Here is a 20,836-nt window from a genome sequence, read left to right as displayed (position 1 = left end):
ATTTGTCATCCTTTCAATACAGTTTTGCAGTCTCCAGTTACTCCCAATAAAAGTTTGCGATCACTTTGAAGCTTGAAGGATAAATCTTACTGCAATAGAATCCCCCTACTCCAGCTAATTTTCTTGGTAGAGATTTCTGTCATGTGTTTCGTTAGCCATTTGTACAGAATAAGATTGAAGTTAGATTATATATTTTGCTTGCCATGTTTATTTTTATCATTTGTACATCATCAGCTAAATTATCAATCAAAACTTTTATCCTCACACATACATTTAATTAAAAAGCAACTTATTCAGAGTTCAGATTTTCCTTAATTAGTTTGACTTTTCCCCCACTGCATAATAGTGTTAAGATTTATCCATGAAAACCTGCCAAATTTTAACATTGCAGTCCCCATTAGGCCTGAACTCTTATTAGGAAAATTATAAAGAGATCATGTTAAATGGGTCAGGCCAGTATAGTTATCATGTAAATTGATGTATGAATGTTTTTATCCCTTCATAGAAGAAAGGGTATTTAAAAACTGAAATGAGTTGGGTGACCGAAGTGGATGGCCTTAAACATTCCTTCCAAGGGAGATGCCACAGGCCTTTGTTAAAGAATTGCATCCACCTGGTTCCACCGCAGCAGAGGCTGCAGTTTCTCAGACTCCAGTGCTGGCTTTTCCATCTCAGCCATACCTCTGAATGTTCAAAGTTGCCTAAGACAAGATCCTCGGGTGCTTTTTCTCTTGGTCCCTTGCCTCAATACTATCTTATGGTCCTTATGGTATCGTATCTTATTTTTACCACCAGCCTGCATCATCTTCCTGGGCTTCATATATGCATACCCACTGCCCCCGGACACCTCTGACCAGATGTCTACAGGCGTGTTGAATGTTTGTCCCTGTTATCATCTTCCTCTGCACACATAACTTTTTCTTACCCATTGTTTACATCTCAGAAAATGATACCACATTCCACTCAGTTGCCCAGGCCAAAAACTCAGTTCTCTCATTCACCACATGTAAATGCGTGAACATAATCATATTATCTCTCCGTCCGAAATATCCCAAACCTTGGTATTTCTCACTCCCTGCGTTCTCATTCTCCTAGACAAAGCCTCTTCATCTCTTACCTGGCCTTAGGAAAGACGTTCAGCTTCACTAAGACCTTCCAATCAATAGTTTGTTCTCTTTCCAAGAAACCAAAGTACTAAAAAAGATAAATCAGACCTGTAACCCCTATTTAAAAACTCTCCATTAGAATAAAATTCAAGCTATTCACTAAGACCCTATGTGAACTGGCACTCACCTGCCACTCCGCGTCATCTGCAACATTTCTCTTAGTCCCCAAGCTTCAGGTCTTTCTGTTACCCACACACACTCAGCTTTTTCTTGCCTGGGGCCTTTCTCATGTTTTGTCTAGAGCACTCTTTGTTTCAGAGCTTTCCAAGACTGAGTCCTTCTTTTCATTCACGTGGCACCCGGCTGCCCTGTAGAAATGGCAGCACCCTTTCCCCCTAGCACTCCCTGTTCCTCTGACTTGTTTTCTTCATGGCATGTATCACCTGACCTGTATTTATTGGGACTTGCTTGATTTGTTCTCTCCCCTCTCTTGTGATTTGACTCAGGGTAGTTACAGAGGTTTGGCTTGGGGGAAAATGAATCTGGTACAGCTCCTCTAAAGGAAATGATTTCCCCCATGGATGGGAGCTGTATTAGGCAAGAAAAGATTTTTCAGCCTACTCCTGGGCTCCGGCATATGCAATCTCAGTTCTCCTCCTCCTGTTTCCTACTTTGTATCCGTTCCTATCACACAGATGTACCATCTTGACCTCTTCCTTGCTAAAGAGAAATTCCAAACAAGTTTTGCTAAATGCTTGGCTGCAGTTGTTAAAGCAGGAACAAAAATTAAATTGTCGGCTCTGGGCTGTCAGGAACCCAGACATGGAAGCAGGTGTGTAAAAGTTGCTTGTAGTTTAGACATCCAGTTCAATCCCACAAGATGCCTCTCTGTCAAAAATGTGTCAGTGCTATCTCGGGTGAAAGCTAGAGGAGAGATTAGTGAAGGACAAAGAAGAACTCAACTTTCTTCATTTGGCACCTACTGTAAAAGCGCTGAGCATGTCTATTTCTGGTCCTTGGAAAGCTACCCATCATCATGTGAAAGCTGTGTTTTGCAGTTCAGTTTGCTTGGGTTGCACTATTTTTCAGAGAGATTCAAAAGACGGGGTAGACCGAGTCCTTACCCAATATCCATGGTTCTGGAATGGTCAAAGCCAAGCTTATTAAAAGGAGTGATGATGTTAAGATAGAATACTTCTACACGAGTTGCTTCCCTCTCCATTCTCATGACAACCACTTAATTTTGGAGTCACATACAGGCTGGAGGCTGCTTTACAAATGACCTTGGCCATTACTGTACCTGAAGCATGTATGTGGGACTTATTTCCCATGGAGTTCTATTATGGTAATCCCATCTAAGTCCAAACTTCCACCCCACTAGGGTTCCTCATGTCGTGGAGTTTATTTCCCTCCAAAACAAGTTATCTCCTTGAACAGCCATGATCTAGTTATACCTAACATTCTGGCATTATACCCACCAAGTAGATACTTCAACTGATCTCTCAACCTTTGGGGTAACAGAAAGTATTTGTCACAGGCCACAATACCTAAATTTTATCTTCATTTTTTTATCCTATTTGCAAGTCTTTTGCCTAAGGCAGTTAGCCTTACTGTGGTGATTTAGACTAATGCCTAGTGGAATCTATCTTGGCAGATCATAGGATGTGAAAAAAAAAAATACACCCTTCAACTTCCAACAGTCTTTCTTTCCCCAGCTTTAATCCATAATTTAATATATCCATTCAGAGGTTTTCATCCATCAAACAACACTATTTTGTTTTCATGAAACATTTTATTGGTTTCTTATGTATTTTCATCATTAAATGCACTTGGGTTATAATTCAACTCTCTGTTCAAAAACTGGCTTTTCATATTGTCATTAATAATTCATAAACTCCATAGAATTACTTTAGGCCTTTTAACCAAGTATCTTGAAGCTTAACATATCCAGTGTCATTTTCGCTTCTAATTTAGAAAAAAAAAAAATTATTGTGACAGGCCTTGCTGTCTCAGGAGACCTTGAATAAGAATTTTATTCCTGTTTCTTATTTCTTTTAAAGTTCAGGATGGTTTAAATACCTGGAGTGTAGAAAATGCTGTGTATCACAAGTAACAAAATCATGCCAGTTACATGACCTCACAGACTAAAAAGTACTGGTAAAGGTCAGAGAAGGAAAGTTTCCATCAAAGTTCGTCACAAAAATCTTCTAAGTGTTGTTCTCAAAGCCCCAGAGGCACCCGGGGAGGCCCCCCAGTCAGTTACTAAACCGCATGCATGCATGCTTCTCCCTAGATTATTAGGAAACCATAGTGAATTCAAAGGTCTCTTACTGGGATCAGACCCACCAGGTTTGCCTGACTGAACTGGATGTAGAAACATGCCCTGGTACTTTTAGAATCTTGACATTTACTCCCCAAAGAAGCCACGCTTAGAAATTTGAGGAGTGAACTAAATCTGGAAATAATGAGAATTTGGTATGTGTTTTTCAGAGCTGTAATTCAAGTAGATAGTTGGGATTGAATTTCTTTCTTCCTCTTTTTCCTTCATTCTTCTGTTTTTTCCTTTCTCTTTTACGTTGAAAAGAGACCTGGTTTTTTTGGAGGGGAGGAAAAGACTTTTGTCTGGATTGTTTCTTTCATCTCAATATCAATTTTCTCTTAAGTTCCATTGGGATCTGTACTCATAAAATAAAGCAGCTTGTACGATCTGCTTCATTAAAGTCAAGTTGAATCTGATTCTTTTAGAATGGTAGGGTGTGTTGAAGCACTAGAATATCTCAAAGAAATGAGGCCATTTTCTTTACAAATTCATGTTTTCCTAAGATGAGGGGTTGTTGAAAGAAAAATTTTCAGTCCCTCTGATGTATATAAAACTGCTACACAGAAGCATTATGGATTTTTGAGGAATAAGAGGAACAAAAGAGGACTTTGCTCATCCAAGGCTAGAATTTTTTGATCAAGTGAAAATCAGTCTCTGTATTTGAGAGCAGCTGATTCCACTGGAAATGTATTAATGCAGAGGCTGATTGTCACATTTCACAACTGTGTTTTACTTGCGTTTGTAATTGTGATGTGGCAACTACTGTCTGCTCTTTTACATCAAGAAATTTTTAATCACATCGATTCTCTGACCTGTAGAAATGGCACCCCGAAGGACAGAGGAAAGACCCTTGACTGCTTCAGTGCGGGGCTTCTCTGACTTAGTACGTGTGTGAATCAACATGTGGATTTCTTTTTTAAACTTCAGATTCTAATTCAGTCTATCAGGGGTGGGCCCTAGAGTCTGCATTTCTAACAAGCTCCAGGCGATACTCATGCTGCTGGGCCACAGACCACACTTTGAAAAGCAAGACTTTAGAATATGTTTATGTAAAAATTCCAAGTTGAAGCATTCTGAAATTGGAGGGGGAGGGTGAAATCAAGGGTGTTAGCGTGTCTAAGGACAGGCCGTTGATTAACTCCTGGGTCAGGAAGGTCCCCTGGAGAAGGGCATGGCAACCCACTCCAGCATTCTTGCCTGGAGAATCCCATGGACAGAGGAGCCTGGTGGGCTGCAGTCCATGGGGTCGCAGACAGTCAGACACGACAGAAGTGACTTAACACAACACGACAACAAGGACAGGCCAGTGATTGAATCTGTACCTTCATAAAACACGAGATAAGTTGTGTGTTACCTAAGTGTCAAGTACTAACACTCTTTTAGTAGCAAACAAATGAGCAGCTTAAACTTGAATTCCTTGAGAATGGAGATTATATTTTACTGAGTTCTAGTCCAGTGGTGTCCAGCCTTTCTGGCACCAGGGACTGGTTTCATGGAAGACAAAATCTTTCCACAGACTTGAGCAGGGGATGGTTTCAGGATGATTCAAGCACATTATATTTACTATGTACTTTTTTCCTGTTGTGATTACATCAGCTCAACCTCAGATCATCAGGCATTAGATCCTGGAGGTTGGGGACCCCTGTTCTTAGTGTTTATATTCCTAGAGCCTAGCAAATGCCCAGGAATCTGCAGATGGCCAATTAGTGAGCTGAACTGAATTGAATTAAATTGAATTGATTGAATTTCATGAGAACTGTGTAAGAATGACCTGCTTTTGTATATTTAAAACCACTAGTTTTATATTTGTATTGCTTTTATGTACAGATTTAATACTCTGTCAGTAATTTATAATTGACCAATATTCATACTTGTTTTCCTTTTAAAAGTATACCCTTAAAATGCAATGTGAAAAAATAAATATAAATCAAAAGTAGTGAAGATTCAAGAAGCCATAGCCCTGGTATGCCCAGGAGTATTAAACAAAATTCTATCTCCAGTAAAAGGACTTTGACAATCATTTCTTATTTAAAAATTTTATTCTGGAGGTAAGAAAGTAGGCATTCCTGGGGTGTTTAGGCTGATTCAAACCTGTTCTTCCCATTTCTGAAAGAGTATACTTTAATATTGTCTTCAGTAAATTATACAGATATCAAAATGTTACAGTTAGTATGTTTGCATCCTAGAAGGATTTTGGAAAATCACTGTATCAATTTCAGTCTACATGAACAAACTTGAATGCTATTTTTTATTATTTCCTTTCAATATTTGATTTTGCTTCTTGTATTTTTAATAGCTTTATTGAGATATAATTCACATACCCTACAGTTAACTCATTAAAAAATCCACAATTGGCTTTTATTATATTCACAGTGTTGTGTATATATTGCCACAAAACAATTTTAGACCATTTTCATTACTCCAAAAAGTCCTGTACTCCTTGGCCATCACTTCCTAATTCCTTTATCCCCTAATTTATCTTCTGTCTCTTAGCAACTACTAACTTACTTTCTGTGTCTATAAATTTGCCTCTTCTGGACATTCATATAAATGGAACCGTGCGATGTGTGGTCTCTTGTGACTGACTCACTTAGTATACTATTTCAAGGCTGATCCATGTTGTAGCATGTTGTCAATACTTCGTTCCTTTTTATGACTGTATAATATTTCCTTCGGAGAAGGAAATGGAAACCCACTCCAGTATTCTTGCCTGGAGAATCCCATGAACAGAGGAGACTTGTGTGCTGCCATCTATAGGGTTAGATAAAGAGTTGGACACGACTGAGCGATTGAACAACGATATTTCCTTTTGTTTATTTATTTGTTGATGGGCATCTAGGTTATTTCCATTCAGTTGTTAATAATGCTGCTATAAACATTCATGTACAAGTTTTTGTGTGAAAGTATATTTTTGTTTGTCTTGTGTATATACCTAAGAGTGGAATTGCCAAATCATATGTTAACTCTGTGTTTGTTAACCTTTTGACCTGTCAGACTCTTTTCCAAAGCAGCTGCAGTGCTTTACATTCCCATCAGCAAAGTATGAGGATTCCAGTTTCTCTACATCTCCCCAATCCTGTTGTTATCCTTTTGATCATAGCTGTCTTAGTGGTATCTCAGTGTGGTTTTGACTTGCATTTCCCTGATTACTTATCCTGTTGAGTATCTATTCACATGCTTATTGACCATTTATATATTTTTTTTCTTTTTTGGGAAATATCTAGCAGATGCATTGCCCATTTCTTAGTTGGGTTGTCTTTTTATTATTGAGTCATCAGAGGTCTTTATAGTATCTAGATACCAATTCCTAATTGGATAACATGATGAGAAAAATATTTTTCCCATTCTGTGGGTTTTCTTTTTAATTGATAGTGCCCTTTGAAACACAAAAGTCTTCAAATATGATGAAACCCAATTTATTTTTTCTTTTGTTGATTGTGTTTTGATACTGATCCGAGAAGCCAAGGCCAGTTGAGAGGTAATGAAGGGTTCACTCCTAAGAATTTTATAGTTTTCTAGCTGTCACATTTTGTCTTTGATCCATTTTTAGTTAATTTTTGTATATGATTTCCTTTTATTTTTTTAAGTGCTGTGATCTTGGCTACCATGCAAGTCTAAACAGAGCCCTGAGAACATATCTCTCTGCGGAGTATAACCTTGAAACCTCCAGACACGAGGGCTTAGACATTATTGAGAATGCAGTTGACAATTTGGAGCCCAGGAGTGATAAGCAGAGATTCATGGAGATGTACCCTGTTGCGTTCTGCCCACCAATGAAGTTTGAGTTTCAGTCTCACATGGGTGATGAGGTCAGTATTTGAGTATTCTAATAATAATGAATTGTCTCTAAACTTACATTACTTTTCCCCTGCTGTACCCAGCAGTTTAAGAATTCTCAGTTGATTTCTCACTCCTGCCTTTGCATGGGGTCTTAGCATAACACTCTGTGATCAGCCGCTATCACTTTTTAAAGCAAGGGTCAAAAAAAAAATAATAAATAAAGCAAGGGTCAAACTCTCCAGTGCCTCCAGAGGCCAAAGAGATGGAGGTGCAGACTGACTTGCCTGTAAGCACTAAACTCTTGAAGGATAATTAATGAGTTTTTCCTTTCCCTCAAGATACTCAAATATAAGTTTAAAACAAAACATTTTGTTGGCCTAATAGAAGCCATCTGAAGACTTCTTATAATCCTGATTTAAAGATCCCCATAAAGAAAAACGACTACAAATGGCAGGAAAATGAAAGAGAGGAAAAAAGATACAAAACATTTTTTTTAAGACTCAAGTTATCTCCAGACTGTTAAAATGAGCATTAGAAACGATGTATTATCTTAGGTTCTTCATATGAATTTAGCTTTGTCTTATTCTGTGCAAGGAGAGAATCCATTTAAACCATTTATGAGTTACAGTGGTATATTTATTGTCTGTGAATAAGAAGAAATAAGAAAAACCAATTATTGGAGCATGCTATATAGCACTCAGTGTCCCAGCTGTGCAAAACAATACTCATAGATTAAAAACTCAATTTTAGCTTATTGTGGTGATAGTATGTTTTTAAAAATAGATGTTAATTATAATTTCAATGGCAGATTTCTTCTTTAATGCCATAATTTCTTTGGAACACCTAATGTTAAAATTTAAAAGATATGTATGTATGTACCTGATATATTTCTAACCTAATTTTATTTTTGCTTGATTTGATAGATTGAATTACTTGATTAAAAGTGGTAAGCAGTTTTTATGCCAGTAGCACATGAATTTCACGGGCAAGTGGCTTATCCCACCCAGAGTTTTGTTTCTAAAACCAACTGGTTACTGTTTTAATGTTTTGTTTATGGACGAATAGTTAAACACAGAATGATAAAATGTCTCAGACAAGTGATTTCAGTTGGGTTCAAAGTTTTTACTTTTTTATTTTAATATAGTAAGCCTCTTGCCCTTTTTTAGGGCCAGTTCTGCCTGTGAGCAATAGTGTCTATGATGTGTCTTAGAGACTCCATAAAAGGAAACCCTCATCTGCCAAGACCATTTCATTTCTGTGACCAGAAAGATGAGAAGAAATTGTTTGTTTCTAATCTGATTCTATTATAATTAAAAGTCTCTATTTTTTTTAACCCTGATTGAGATTGTGGCCAAAATATCTCTCTACCAAAGCCTAAGACTGGCAACTTTTTCAGTTTAATGATTTGGCTGGTAATTGGCAAGAAAAGCCATGGATGAAAGATACAAAAAATAGCACTTTTTCTGAGTTTTCAGTGTGTGCCAAGCAGTGCTGTAAGTGTTTCATGAACATCATCCCATTTTCATCCCCACCACGACCCTATGGCACAGGTACTCTTACTGTCCCCATTTTACAGACAAGGAAACTGAGGTTTAGTAACTTACACAGTCACCCAGCTGACTCTCATTGGTACGCTCTGCCACCTGCCCTACTTTGCCTGCATGACCATACGTTTGGATCATCCTTCACACTCTGCCAGGTACTTATTCCACGAGATAGGCGTCAGCATCAGAGCTCCATCACCAGCAACTGCCCCGTTCTTCAAGGGAGGCTTCCTATGGCTGCTCTCTTCCCAGTCTTATCCAGGCCAAGCAGCCACATCCCACTCTCACCACTTACATAACAAGCTCATATCTAACACTGGAGTGTTGAGGTGGCTGTTAAAAGTAAAATGTGTCATTGGACTCTTGAAGGGATCCGCGATTCTTGCAGCCTTTACGTGGGAGAGCCGTGCCTCGGGAGCCTGGCTGCCTCGCGCCCCGTCCTAACTGCTTTCTGATTGCCCATAGGTGTGCCAGGTCAGCGCCCAGCAGCCCGTCCAAGCGGAGCTCATGCTGAGGTACCAACAGCTGCAGTCCCGCCTGGCCACGCTCAAGATCGAGAACGAGGAGGTAAGCGTGCTTTCTGCCCCCGCGAGTAACCTATTTCTAATGTACACCGGGAGACGTTTTCACTTGACCTAGGCATTTAACAGTATAACTGCAATCTCTTCATCATACATTTTCATGTAAAACAGGGTTCCTAAAATACCCCTTATAGAGGATAAATGCAAAGGTTCTGCACTCCACCATGAAAGTATTAGTCACTCAGTTATGTCCAACTCTGTGTGACCCCATAGACTGTAGCCCACCAGGCTCTTCTGTCCGTGGGATTTCCCAGGCAGGAATACTACAGTGGTTACCATTTCCTTCTGCAGGGGATCTTCCTGACCCAGGGATCAAACCGGGTCTCCTGCATTACAGGCTAGCTCTTTAGCATCTGAGCCTCCAGGGAAGGCCATAGATGACTACTTTACGAGGGACTCACTACATCCACATAACACACCTTTTATTCTTAAATACTGAAGGTGGTTCCCAATAGATTATCAAATCCAGCATACGTTTCAAGAATCTACATGAATATGTGGAAAGAAATGCCTGATGTACTAATTTAATCCTAATTTTTTAAATTAGTACTTTTTTATGCTTTTTTTGTATCATTAGATTTTTGATACTGAACATGGCATTACTGATAACAATTAAGACACAGTAATATTTTAAAATAGTACTTGTGGTAAAACAGTTATCCTCCAATTAAAAATAAAAGTTAAAAAAATAGTACTTGAATGGGAGTAAACACTGTTTATTTGCTGACATTAGTGGACTTAAATGGAAAGAACATAAAATGTGAATCATAAATACATGTTGAACCAGAAAGCAGCCGTACAATTCAGCTGTCTTTTTTTGAAATTAATTTAATTAAATCCACATTCTCCTTAAATAAAAATCGGAACCAAAATCTTTCTTGTGTTAATCAAGGTACTCACTTGTAACTTCAGTTCAGTTCAGTCACTCAGTCGTGTCCGACTCTTTGCGACCCCATGAATCGCAGCACGAGAGGCCTCCCTGTCCATCACCAACTCCCAGAACTTACTCAAACTCGCGTCCACTGAGTAGGTGATGCCATCCAGCCATCTCATCCTCTGTCGTCCCCTTCTCCTCCCGCCTTCAATCTTTCCCAGCATCAGGGTCTTTTCCAATTGATCTCCTTTAGGATGGACTGGTTGGATCTCCTTGCAGTCCAAGGGACTCTCAAGAGTCTTCTCCAACACCACAGTTCAAAAGCATCAATTCTTCCGCACTCAGCTTTTTTCACAGTCCAACTCTCACATTCATACATGTCCACTGGAAGAACCATAGCCTTGACTAGACGGACCTTTGTTGGCAAAGTATTGTCTCTCCTTTTTAATATTACTGTCTAGGTTGGTCATAACTTTCCTTCCAAGGAGTAAGTGTCTTTTAATTCATGGCTGCAATCGCCATCTGCAGTGATTTTGGAGCCCAAAAAGATAAAGTCTGACACTGTTTCCACTGTTTCCCCATCTATTTGCCATGAAGTGATGGGACCAGATGCCATGATCTTAGTTTTCTGAATGTTGAGCTTTAAGCCAACTTTTTCACTCTCCTCTTTCACTTTCATCAAGAGGCTCTTTAGTTCCTCTTCACTTTCTGCCATAAGGGTGGTGTCATCTGCATATCTGAGGTGATTGATATTTCTCCCAGAAATCTTGATTCCAGCTTGTGCTTCTTCCAGCCCAACGTTTCTCATGATGTACTCTGCATATAAGTTAAATAAGCAGGGTGACAATATACAGCCTTGACGTACTCCTTTTCTTATTTGGAACCAGTCAGTTGTTCCATGTCCAGTTCTAACTGTTGCTTCCTGACCTGCATACAGGTTTCTCAAGAGGCAGGTCAGGTAGTCTGGTATTCCCATCTCTTTCAGAATTTTCCACAGTTTGTTGTGATCCACACAGTCAAAGGCTTTGGCATAATCAATAAAGCAGAAATAGATGTTTTTCTGGAACGCTTTTGCTTTTTTGATAATCTGACAGATGTTGGCAATTTGATCTCTGGTTCCTCTGCCTTTTCTAAACCCACCTTGAACATCTGGAAGTTCACAGTTCATGTATCGCTGAAGCCTGGCTTAGAGAATTTTGAGCATTACTTTACTAGCATGTGAAATGAGTACAATTGTGTGAAAGTTTGAGCATTCTTTGGGATTGCCTTTCTTAGAGATTGGAATGAAAACTGACTTTTTCCAGTCCTGTGTTCCCTGCTGAGTTTTCCAAATTTGTTGGCATATTGAGTGCAGCACTTTCACAGCATCATCTTTCAGTATTTGAAATAGCTCAACTGGAATTCCATCACCTCCACTGTTTGTTTGTAGGGATGTTTTCTAAGGCCCACTTGACTTCACATTTCAGGATGTCTGACTCTAGGTGAGTGATCACACCATCGTGATTATCTGGGTTGTGAAGATCTTTTTTGTACAGTTCTTCTGTGTATTCTTGCCACCTCTTCTTAATATCTTCTGATTCTGTTAGGTCCATACCATTTCTGTCCTTTATCGAGCCCATCTTTGCATGAAATGTTCCCTTGATATCTCTAATTTTCTTGAAGAGATCTCTAGTCTTTCCCATTCTGTTGTTTCCCTCTATTTCTTTGCATTGATCGCTGAGGAAGGCTTTCTTATCTCTCCTGGCTATTCTTTGGAACTCTGTATTCAAATGGGAATATCTTTCCTTTTCTCCACACTTCTCTTTTTTTCACAGCTATTTGTAAGGCCTCCTCAGACAACCATTTTGCTTTTTTTGTATTTCTTTTCCTTGGGGATGGTCTTAATCCCTGTCTCCTTTACAGTGTCACAAATCTCCATTCATAGTTCATCAGGCACTCTGTCTATCAGATCTAGTCCCTTAAATCTATTTCTCACTTCCACTGCATAATCATAAGGGAATTGATTTAGGTCATACCTGAATGGGCTAGTGGTTTTCCCTACTTTCTTCAGTTTCAGTCTGAATTTGGCAATAAGGAGTTCATGATCTGAGCCACAGTCAGCTCCCAGTCTTGTTTTTGCTGACTGTATAGAGCTTCTCCATCTTTGGCTGCAAAGAATATAATCAATCTGACTTCAGTATTGACCATCTGGTGATGTCCGTGTGTAGAGTCTTCTCTTGTGTTGTTGGAAGAGGGTGTTTGCTGTGACCAGTGCGTTCTCTTGGCAAAACTCTATTAGCCTTTGCCCTGCTTCATTCCGTACTCCAAGGCCAAATTTGCCTGTTATTCCAGGTGTTTCTTGACTTCCTACTTTTGCACTCCAGTCCCCTATAATGAAAAGGACATCTTTTTTGGGTGTTAGTTCTAAAAGGTCTTCATAGAACCATTCAACTTTAGCTTCTTCAGCATTACTGGTCGGGGCATAGGCTTTGATTACTGTGATATTGAATGGTTTGCCTTGGAAACGAACAGAGATCATTCTGTCATTTTTGAGATTGCATCCAAGTACTACATTTTGGTCTCTTTTGTTGACCATGATGGCTACTCCATTTCTTCTAAGGGATTCCTGCCCACAGTAGTAGATATAATGGTCATCTGAGTTAAATTCACCCATTCCAGTCCATTTTATTTTTTTTTTCCCCAGTCCATTTTAGTTCGCTGATTCCTATAATGTTGATGTTCACTCTTGCCATCTCCTGTTTGACCACTTCCAATTTGCCTTGATTCATGGACCTAACATTCCAGGTTCCTATGCAATATTGCTCTTTACAGCATCAGACCTTGCTTCTATCACCAGTCACATCCACAACTGGGTATTGTTTTCGATTTGGCTCCATCCCTTCATTCTTTCTGGAGTTATTTCTCCACTGATCTCCAGTAGCATATTGGCACCTGCCAACCTGGGGAGTTCCTCTTTCAGTATCCTATCATTTTGCCTTTTCATACTGTTCATGGGTTTCCCTGGTAGCTCAGTTGGTAAAGAATCTGCCTGCAGTGTGGAAGACCCAGGTTCGATCCCTGGTTCAGGAAGATCCCCTGGAGAAGGAAACGGTAAACCACTCCAGTATCCTTGCCTTGGAAAATTCCATGGACAGAGGAGCCTGGGTTGCAGTCCATGGGTTGCAAAGAGTCGAGCACGACTGAGGACCTAACATGAGATTCTCAAGGCAAGAACACTGAAGTGGTTTGCCATTCCCTTCTCCAGTGGACCACATTCTGTCAGACCTCTCCACCATGACCCTACCGTCTTGGGTGGCCCCACACGGCATGGCTTAGTTCCATTGAGTTAGACAAGGCTGTGGTCCTGTGATCAGATTGGCTGGTTTTCTGTGATTATGGTTTTAGTGTTTCTGCCCTCTGATGCCCTCTCGCATCACCTACCGTCTTACTTGGGTTTCTCTTTCCTTGGACGTGGCGTATCTCTTCCCGGCTGCTCCAGCACAGCGCAGCCACTGCTCCTTACCTTGGATGAGGGTATCTCCTCACGGCCGCCCCTCCTGACCTTGAATGTGGAGTAGCTCCTCTCCACCCTTCTGCGCCCACGCAGCCCCACTCGTAACTTAGAGGAACCCAAATCAAACTTAGTCCAGTCTCACAGCTTACTTATTGGTCGGAGTTTACAGTGGCCTCACTGGTGATTGGATCTGTGTCCAGATCGAATCACCAGGAACCTCTTTCCATCGCTTTGAAGTCACACCTTCATGAGTGTTGGCAGGAACTCTCTCTCCATGTCCTGTACTGGGAGATCCAGGACCACTCAGTCCCTGCAGTTGACCATCTCACCCCTCCCCAACATCCTGCTCTCTGAAATGGGATGGTCCATTGGCCTGACCTAAGTCATGCATACTTTGGGTTCAACTGTTACATCTAGGAAATAGGTTTCTCTCTTTGACCAGCCTAGTTTTTGTGCCCATTCATGGACCCATGTGATTGACAGCCCCAGCAGAAATATGTATTTCTAGAGGCAAGCAGTTTCCAAAAGGAAGGGATGTGGTAAGGAAAAGGGGGGGAAAAAAACAAACAAGAATTTGCCCTTAATAAAATAATCAAAATTCACTTTAGTGCCCTGTTTTATTTTAATTCCACTGAGATGTTTTGAACATGTGAATTTGAATATGTGAGTGTATATTTGTTTCTATTAAGAAAGAGGACCATGTTTCTACACCAGAATAGTTTGGTTAAAACCCATTGCAGGCTTTTTTGGTTTCTGTTCTTTCTGAAAGAACCAAACCACTCCTTATTCAAACATGTGTGTTAAAGTTGCAACCAGTGTGATTAAAACTTCAGTCTCTGTGTAAAGTCCCACTAATGAGCTTTTCCAAAGGAGAACTGTTGCTCTCCTTGAGGTGTTTTTAGAGCAAGGGTTTTGGCTTGGCATCACAAAATACTCACCCAATAGCAGTTTACTGGATCCTATTAGGCCCAGGGTTTGTATGCATAGTGACTTCCAATTTTTTTTTTTTCCCCCTGCATATGCTCTGGTGGTTTTATTTGGAAACAGCCTCTAAACTCTAGGAAAATAGTGTGTTATACACAAGGTCAATACTGGCAGCACACAGACCTGTTTTGTTTGGCTCCCACAGTTTAGACTTATTAAAAATGGGAAAGTGTGGCAACTCTGGCCCTGTGCTGCCTCAAGAAGGGAAAGGCTGGGGTACTTGAATTCTACTTTGCCGTAGTCATTCAGCTCCTGATTTTCTTCCATCTGACTAGTCCATTTGCATTACCTGTCTGGCCTCTGCAGCCCTTTGAGTTTCTGACCCTGGTCTTCTCCTTTGGGCACAAAGTGGAGAAGCACAATATCTTTATAAACTAATAGGAGTAGACAGTGCTTTCTGAGGGCTAATTTTTTTGAAATTTACTGTAGAAACAAGTGAATTAGATTGTCCTGAAGTTTCTCGTGGGCATGACAAGTGGTTTATGATGGTTGGATCTGGAACAGTCTGTGGTCGAATGGAATCCCCAAGGAAAGTAAGATTTAAATTGGATTTATGAGAACCAGTAGATGTCCTTAGGTATGGAAAGAGGGAAAGAGGTTTCAATATATTTCAAGGTTGGAAACTAAAGCATCTTGGTTGTCACCCAGGTTCTCCTTGGGAGATAGACTGAAGGTGAAGTTGAAATCATGTAACAAGAGGCATTGAGAGCCAACTTAAGGAGTTTTAATGCTGTGGGTCGGTTCATTTCAGTACAATAAATATTTATTGAGTGACTTCTACATTCCACATATTTTGCCAGGTGTGGAAAGTGCAGAGATGAATAAGTTACAGTTAGCTTGTACCTAGTGGAAGAAGCAGTCTATAACAAGTCATGTCTATTGTGTGAAACATAAGAGAACTAGCTTGGGAACAACATTAGCAATCACTGTTGATTTGAAAGCCCTGTGTAATACTTTTCTCTACCTTGAATAAGAAATTTGCCTCTGATCTTCCACTGATAGAAAGACAGAAAATTGACACCTTAGTAACAGACCAAAATATACAAGAAACACATGCATAATTCTGTATAATTTCCTGACTCTGTACAAACTTATATATATATATACTCATAAAGCCTAAAATTCATTGGAAAGAGTTTAATTAACTAAAAATACTATGACTGCCCAGTGAAAAGATCAACGTTGAGGGAGAATTTCATCCAAACTTATAAAGCTTAGATAGGGTAGCTAGATAGAATATGATTCTTTTTCCCCAATCTTAGACAACCATAAATACTGGGCACCCCTTGAAACCATTGGAGACCATCTTAACAGGGAGAGCCCACTGACCACGTCTGGTCACAAATTTTATTTCCTATACAGTGCTTGATTTTTTTTAAAAACTGTTACTGTCATTTAAAAATTGGAGGTTTTGCCTAAAAATGTGGATTTTTCAGCTTGCTAAAATGAGATCTTATTACTAGACCTTCATTTCTGTAGGATGGTGACTGACTTAGGCTAAATAGTATATATTCCCCTTAGCCCTAGAACTTATGCTTCCTATTTGCCATGCTCACCACTCAGCCCACTTGTCTATTTTCACTACTTGCCTGGTCCTGAAAGATATCTGAATTTTCAGCACTTGTCTTAAAGAGAAAAGAGCAGGAAGCGTTTGTGAAATGACTTCATATACAACTTTACTTTTGCCTGTTAAACCTTTTTAAATGAGCTCTTAATTTCATTATGCTGTAAACTTGCATCAGTGGTACCTTAGTCTTATGATTCCAGTGTCTAGTCAGCCAATCCACAAATATTTATTAGTGTCCACCACTTTTTGTGCCCATAGAATTAAGCAGGGCCTGCTGCCCATATAGCTCCCAATTTTTTCTTTTTTTTTTTTAACTTAAGTACATAACTTTTTATTAAAACTTTAAAGTGAAACATTAATAAACATTACTATTAAAGGCAACACGTTGAAAGCAACCTAAAACTAAATGATCATTTATACCATTCTCACTATAAACATTTTCCAAACTCTTGCCAACCTAATGTTACACAGCTTTGTCTGCTTTCTGAATGTTTACAGCTCAAGTGAAATAGGGAGATTCAGAGGCACAGACTTCCAATTACAAAATAAATGAGTCAAAGAGATGAAATGTACAGAATGAGGAATATAGTCAATAGCTATGTGATATCTTTGTGATATGTGGCAGATGGTAACTAGGCTTAAGATGGTGATCATTTTGTAATGTATGGAAATGTCAAATCACTGTGTTGTACACCAGAACTAATATGATGTTGTAGGTCAATTATACTTCAAAAACAGACAGACATACAGAAAAAGAGAAGGGAGTGGAGGGGAGGGGGAAATAGATGAAGGTCATCAAAAGGTACAAACGTCTAAGTTATAAGATAAATTATTATTTAATACTAGGGGTGTAATGTACACATGATTAATATAATTAACACCGCTGTGTGTTATATATGAAATTTGTTAAGAAAGTAACTCTTTTTTGTGTGTGTAGTGAGATGATGCCTGCTCACTGAACTTATTGTGATAATCATTTCATGATGTATGTTAAGTCAAATCATTACGCTCTATATTTTAAACATATGCAGTGATATATGCCAATTACAGCTCAACAAACCAGAAGGAAAAAGAGAGAAAAAAGGAAGAAAAGGGAAGGGAAAGAAAAAGTTTACTTTTAGGCTTTGTCATCGGCATTTCAGCTTAGGGTCATTCTTGTGGCTTCTTTGTTTCAAAGCTAGGCCTCTGGAGGAATTTCCCATAGGTCACATTTCCCTTTCCTTAGAGTTCCTCATTTCTGCCTTTGTTGCAGGAAATGGGATGTGAGAAGATGGTCATGTCCTAGGTTTCAGGCGAGTTCCTAGAATGGGCCATCAAGTGAGGGTCCTTGGCTTTACACAGGAAAGAATTCAAGAGTGAGGAGAGGTAAAGTCAAGGAGAGTTTATTCAGAGAGAGAAACATTCCACAGGCAGAATGCTGTTGTCTCAGAAGCAGCCCAGGATGTTTAGCTTTTATGGGCTGGGTAATTTCATAGCTAGCAAGTGGGAAGCGTATTCTATTTGGGGCAAAGGGCAGGGACTTCCAGGAATTGGGCCACTGCCGCTTCCACTTTTTGGCCTCGTATGGTCGGCTTCGGAATTGCCACAGTTTCTGTGAGAGTGTCCTTTAGCATATGCTAATGTATTGCATATTAGCATATGCTACTTAGCCAAAGATGGAGAAGCTGTATACAGTCAGCAAAAACAAGACCGGGAGCTGACTGTGGCTCAGATCCTTATTGCAAAGTTCAGATTGAATTGAAGAAAGTAGGGAAAACCACTAGACCATTCAGGTATGACCTGAATGAATCCCTTATAATTACACAGTGGAAGTGAGAAATACATCAAGGGATTATTCTGATAGACAGAGTGCCCGATGAACTATGCACAGAGGTTGATGACATTGTATGGGAAGCAGTGATCAAGACCATCCCCAAGGAAAAGAAATGCAAAAAGGCACAATGGTTGCCTGAGGAGGGCTCACAAATAGCTGTGAAATGAAGAGAAGCTAAAGGCAAAAGAGAAAAGGAAAGAAATAGCCATCTGAATGCAGAGATCCAAAGAAGAGCAAGGAGAGATAAGAAAGCCTTCCTCAGTGATCAATGCAAAGAAATCAAAGAAAACAATAGAATGGGAAAGACATCTCTTCAAGCAAATTAGATATACCAAGGGAACATTTTATGCATAGATGGGCACAATAAAGGAGAAAAATAGTATGGAACTAACAGAAGCAGAAGATATTGAGAAGAGGTGGCAAGAATACATAAAAGAACTATACAAAAAAAATTCTTCATGACCCAGATAACCACGATGGTGGGATCCCTCACCTAGAGCCAGACATCCTGGAATGTGAAGTCAAGTGGGCCTTAGGAAGTGTCACTGTGAACAAAGCTAGTGGAGGTGATGGAATTCCAGTTGAGCTATTTCAAATCCTGAAAGATGATGCTATGAAAGTGCTGCACTCAATATGCCAGCAAATTTGGGAAACTCAGCAATGGCCACAGGACTGGAAAAGGTCAGTTTTCATCCCAATCCCAAAGAAAAGGCAATGCCAGAGAATGTTCAAACTACGGCACAATTGCACTCATCTCACACGCTAGCAAAGTAATGCTCAAAATTCTCCAAGCCAGGCTTCAGCAATACATGAACCGTGAACTTCAGGTGTTCAAGCTGGGTTTAGAAAAGGCAGAGGAACCAGAGATCAAATTGCCAGCATCCGTTGTATCATCGAAAAAGCAAGAGAATTCCAGAAAAATTTCTGCTTTATTGACTACACCAAAGCCTTTGACTGTGTTCAGTTCAGTTCAGTTCAGTCACTCAGTCATGTCTGCCTCTTTGGAACCCCATGAACTGCAGCACGCCAGGCCTCCCTGTCCATCACCAACTCCCAGAGTTTACTCAAACTTATGTCCATTGAGTTGGTGATGCCATCCAACCATCCCATCATCTGTTGTCCCCTTCTCCTCCTGCTTTCAGTCTTTCCCAGCGTCAGGAGGGTCTTTTCCAATGAGTCAGTTCTTCGCATCAAGTGGCCAAAGTATTGGAGTTTCAGCTTCAGCATCAGTCCTTCCAATGAACACCCAGGATTGATCTCCTTAAGGATTGACTAGTCAGATCTCCTTGCACTCCAAGGGATTCTCAAGAGTCTTCTCCAACACCACAGTTCAAAAGCACCAATTCTTCGGTGCTCAGCTTTCTTTCTGCTCCAGCTCTCACATCCATACATGACTACTGGAAACCCACAGCTTTGACTTGATGGACCTTTGTTGGCAAAGTAATGTCTCTGCTTTTTAATATGCTATCTAGGGTGGTCATAGCTTTTCTTCCAAAGAGCAATCGTCTTTTATTTTTATTTAATTTTTTTTATTTTTCAGTGGGTTTCGTCATACATTGATATGAATCAGCCATAGAGTTACACGTATTCCCCATCCCGATCCCCCCTCCCACCTCCCTCTCCACCCGATTCCCCTGGGTCTTCCCAGTGCACCAGGCCCGAGCACTTGACTCATGCATCCCACCTGGGCTGGTGATCTGTTTCACACTTGAAAATATACATGCTGTTCTTTCAAAACATCCCACCCTCACCTTCTCCCACAGAGTTCAAAAGTCTGTTCTGTACTTCTGTGTCTCTTTTTCTGTTTTGCATATAGTGTTATCGTTACCATCTTTCTAAATTCCATATATATGTGTTAGTATGCTGTAATGTTCTTTATCTTTCTGGCTTACTTCACTCTGTATAATGGGCTCCAGTTTCATCCATCTCATTAGGACTGATTCAAATGAATTCTTTTTAACGGCTGAATAATATTCCATGGTGTATATGTACCACAGCTTCCTTATCCATTCATCTGCTGATGGGCATCTAGGTTGCTTCCATGTCCTGGCTATTATAAACAGTGCTGCAATGAACATTGGGGTGCACGTGTCTCTTTCAGATCTGGATTCCTCAGTGTGTATGCCCAGAAGTGGTATTGCTGGGTCATATGGCAGTTCTATTTCCAGTTTTTTAAGAAATCTCCACACTGTTTTCCATAGTGGCTGTACTAGTTTGCATTCCCACCAACAGTGTAAGAGGGTTCCCTTTTCTCCACACCCTGTCCAGCATTTAAGCAATCGTCTTTTAATTTCATGGCTCCAGTCACCATCTATAGTGATTTTGGAGCCCCCCAAAATAAAGCCTCTCACTGTTTCCATTGTTTCTCCATCGATTTGCCATGAAGTGATGGAACCAGATGCCATGATCTTAGTTTTCTGAATGTTGAGCTTTAAGCCAACTTTTTCACTCTCTTCTTTCACTTTCATCAAGAGGCTCTTTAGTTCCTCTTCACTCTCTGCCATAAGAGTGGTGTCATCTGCATATCTGAGGTTATGGATATTTCTCCCGGCAATCTTGATTCCAGCTTGTTTTTCCTCCAGCCCAGCGTTTCTCATGATGTACTCTGCATTTAAGTTAAATAAGCAGGGTGAGAATATACAGCCTTGGTGTACTCCTTTTCCTATTTGGAACCAGTCTGTTGTACCATGTCCAGTTCTAACTGTTGCTTCCTGACCTGCATACAGGTTTCTCAAGAGGCAGGTCAGGTGATCTGGTATACCCATCTCTTTCAG

At 40.0% G+C, this 20,836-nt stretch overlaps 1 protein-coding gene across 2 annotated transcripts in view; it reads left to right on the top strand.

The window, feature by feature from the left end:
- The window catches only part of SRGAP1 (SLIT-ROBO Rho GTPase activating protein 1), a 295,272-nt gene that overhangs the window by 211,478 nt on the left and 62,958 nt on the right, over positions 1-20,836 (top strand). For both annotated transcript variants that reach the window (XM_065934719.1, XM_065934718.1), the window contains exons 7-8: positions 7,014-7,235; positions 9,216-9,317. In XM_065934719.1, coding sequence (XP_065790791.1) covers positions 7,014-7,235; positions 9,216-9,317 — 324 coding nt within the window. The remainder of the gene's footprint in view (positions 1-7,013; positions 7,236-9,215; positions 9,318-20,836) is intronic.

Source organism: Muntiacus reevesi, chromosome 4, assembly GCF_963930625.1.
Source record: "Muntiacus reevesi chromosome 4, mMunRee1.1, whole genome shotgun sequence".
NCBI classification, from domain to species: Eukaryota; Metazoa; Chordata; class Mammalia; order Artiodactyla; family Cervidae; genus Muntiacus; species Muntiacus reevesi.
Note: the sequence above shows the minus strand (reverse complement) of the source record. Positions and strands in the feature narration are given on the sequence as shown.